Source organism: Symphalangus syndactylus, chromosome 20 (genome assembly GCF_028878055.3).
Source record: "Symphalangus syndactylus isolate Jambi chromosome 20, NHGRI_mSymSyn1-v2.1_pri, whole genome shotgun sequence".
NCBI classification, from domain to species: Eukaryota; Metazoa; Chordata; class Mammalia; order Primates; family Hylobatidae; genus Symphalangus; species Symphalangus syndactylus.
In genome coordinates this window covers 41685714-41688642 of record NC_072442.2, presented here as the reverse complement: position 1 = coordinate 41688642, position 2929 = coordinate 41685714, and the positions used below count along the sequence as shown (strand labels likewise).

The following is a 2929-nucleotide window of genomic DNA, read 5'->3' as shown; positions in this document are numbered from 1 at the left end:
TAGGTCCTGTCTAGGCAAGAGTGGAATGTTTCCTTCTTACTGATGTGGCTTGGAAGAGCAAGGTTTCTGTTCTGACAGCCTATAATTTTAGAAAACAGTATTTCTTAGTACTGTGTTCTTTTGTTAACAAAAGCAGTGGGTTTAAAGACATATTCTCTTTTTAGTTTGGCATCTCTGTATACATTTCCAAAACAAAGAACGGTATGCTAAATCATGTATCAAGTGAGTACTTATTTTATTTCACTAAAGAGAATAAAACTTTTTAATAACTACTGCTACATGTTATGTATTTTGAGTGACTTGAGTTGGAAAAAGACTAGGAGACATCACCAGTGTTTCTACTCCACAGAAGACCAGTGGTGTTGTCAAATATTTGCCACTCTTCGATCCGTACGACTTTGGAGGAACTCATTGTGTAAATCTGGTCTTCCAAAAACTGTGATGGACTATGATGGATCATAGGCTCAAAGGCCTTCAAAGATCAGGGATATGATAGACCAAAGCATGTATTTTTAAAAAGAGAAAACAAAACAAAACACACCTCAGAGGTAAATTCGCACTGAAGACCATCAGCATTCCTTGGACAATGTTATCTTTAATCTACCTTCCAACTCTAAATTTATTTTCTGTATTCCTATTCGCCTTCGCTATGGCTGGAAAAGACAAAGCTATTTTATTGGTCACCAGCTGAACTAATTCCCCTTGTCTTTTTCATAATGCCACCTTCCCACCTCATAAGCAAACAAAACCCTCAGCCAACAAACTAAAGCAGCTGTGACAGAAAGATAATTGATTCCTTTGTAGATATTGTCCATAGATTTTGAAGTATGTAATACAAAGTGCATATGTCAAAGCAAGAAAGTAAGAAATAGCCCAATTTCAATTTTATTTCTGGGACAATAATCAAGGAAGGGCATTCAGAAAGGCACAGAATGAATGAAATCCCCATTTAGTTTGACCTTATTGTTCCCAGGAAAGTTCTTTCCCTTTAATTGCTTGATTTATCTTTGTCTTGCCTTACTAAAATTTGTGATTGCTATGTGATAGGAAACTATTTGAAAATTATTTTCCTTTCCTTTCCCTCCTTTCCCTCTCCACCCCCAAATAGTACAGTATCGTCTACATAATAAGCATCTCATAAGTGTTAATGAGTTATAAACCAACTCAGATTACTAAAATAAAATCAGTCTAGCAGCTTTGGTGATGATTTTCTTATAAACAAGGTTAGGCACTGTGTCATTAAACACTGGGCCATTCTTTCCATAGCAGAATCAATACACATCTGCTCTTATGAGCCATTTTGGTTTTTTAGAAATTCTTGCTTGATCTCAATGCCAATCAGAAACCCGGCCTGTGACTCATGAACATTCCAGTCTCATGCTTAAGTCATGGATGGCAGCGAACAACACGATAGTGTGATGGTGGCTGGATTCTTCAAACTTGCACACTCTCACATTGCATGGCCTGGAAGGACTAGCTGATACATGAGCAATTGTTCTGATGATATACATGACCAGGTATTCAGTTCTAGGGAAAAGGCAGACAGATAGAAAACAAAGCATCCTTTAGTTATTTAGGGATCGGTGCCTCAGCAGTTAAATCCAGAATTCTCATTTCAACGGGCAGCTACAACTCCAGGAAATGACCTCATGTCCTGGGGGTCATCAGCACCCAGCCAGGGTATATAAAGGGCCCAGAATGGAACGAGAACATTCACACCTGAGAACACCCAGCTTTTCTCAACAGCCCAACCCACATCAGCCTCAGACACCACCATGACCGGCTCCTGCTGCGGCTCCACCTTCTCCTGCCTGAGCTATGGGGGAGGCTGCTGCCAGCCCTGCTGCTGCCGCGACCCCTGCTGCTGCCGCCCCGTGACCTGCCAGACCACCGTGTGCCGCCCCGTCACCTGCGTGCCCCGCTGCACGCGCCCCATCTGCGAGCCCTGCCGCCGCCCGGTGTGCTGCGACCCCTGCTGCCTGCAGGAAGGCTGCTGCCGCCCCATCACCTGCTGCCCTACGTCGTGCATGGCTGTGGTGTGCAGGCCCTGCTGCTGGGCCACCACCTGCTGCCAGCCTGTGTCTGTGCAGTCCCCCTGCTGCCGGCCCCCCTGCGGCCAGCCGACCCCTTGCAGCACCACCTGCAGGACCTCCTCCTGCTGAGACCTCACCTCTCCCCTCAAGGCACGAAATATTCCCAGGTGCACAGAAGCTTGTGCAGACTCTTCTACCCCTTCTGGATCAGATGAGAGACTCCACCTTTGCAGCCTAGCTGATCCTCAAGCACGAATTCAACAATAACATCCTATCTATTTCCCCACATAATTATGCAGCTAATCCTGGCCCTCTCTGACAATCTTGAGAAAAATTCCAGCTTTCATCATTTGAATTCCCAGCTTGAAAAAAAAAAACCGAGTAAATAAAAATCAAAGCTCCTCTTGAATAGAACTCTGTCCCACTGACTCATCACCCTTTTTTCTACTATTTCAAGGTTCTCAGATGAGATTTTTTCTTCCAGGATAATATTTGTATGCTGTATTTTTGCACTGTAAAAAAATAAAATTATATTTCTGGGGAAGCAAACATTTCTTTTTATTTATTGTTTATCACTCTTCAAAAGCTCATATTTAGCTTACATTACAGCATGCAGAATCAGAAGAACGAAAGGAGGGATTTTCTAAGGGCCATTTTTGAGCTTTAGAATAGGAATAACTCAGGTGGAAGGTCTATAATTTTAACAGCATTTCAAATAAATCTGATCATCTCATGTGATTCACCTTCATATTTCGAGTCGCAGGTTTTATGGTGATGCTGAGGAAATGGTGAGACTACAGTAGGTCTCTGTAAACATAAACTTGACTTACGAATAACTCACACACATGATAAGGGGGAGGAAGTCTAAGTTAAGTTATAGCCCTATTTGCTCACCA

General features: G+C 42.8%; 1 protein-coding gene across 1 annotated transcript; it reads left to right on the top strand.

The window, feature by feature from the left end:
* Positions 1-1711: 1711 nt before the first annotated feature.
* On the top strand, positions 1712-2582 carry LOC129470382 (keratin-associated protein 2-1). The gene has a single exon (XM_055258157.2). It carries the CDS (start codon positions 1776-1778, stop codon positions 2160-2162), a length of 387 nt encoding a protein of 128 aa, XP_055114132.2. The 5' UTR covers positions 1712-1775; the 3' UTR covers positions 2163-2582.
* Positions 2583-2929: the final 347 nt, after the last annotated feature.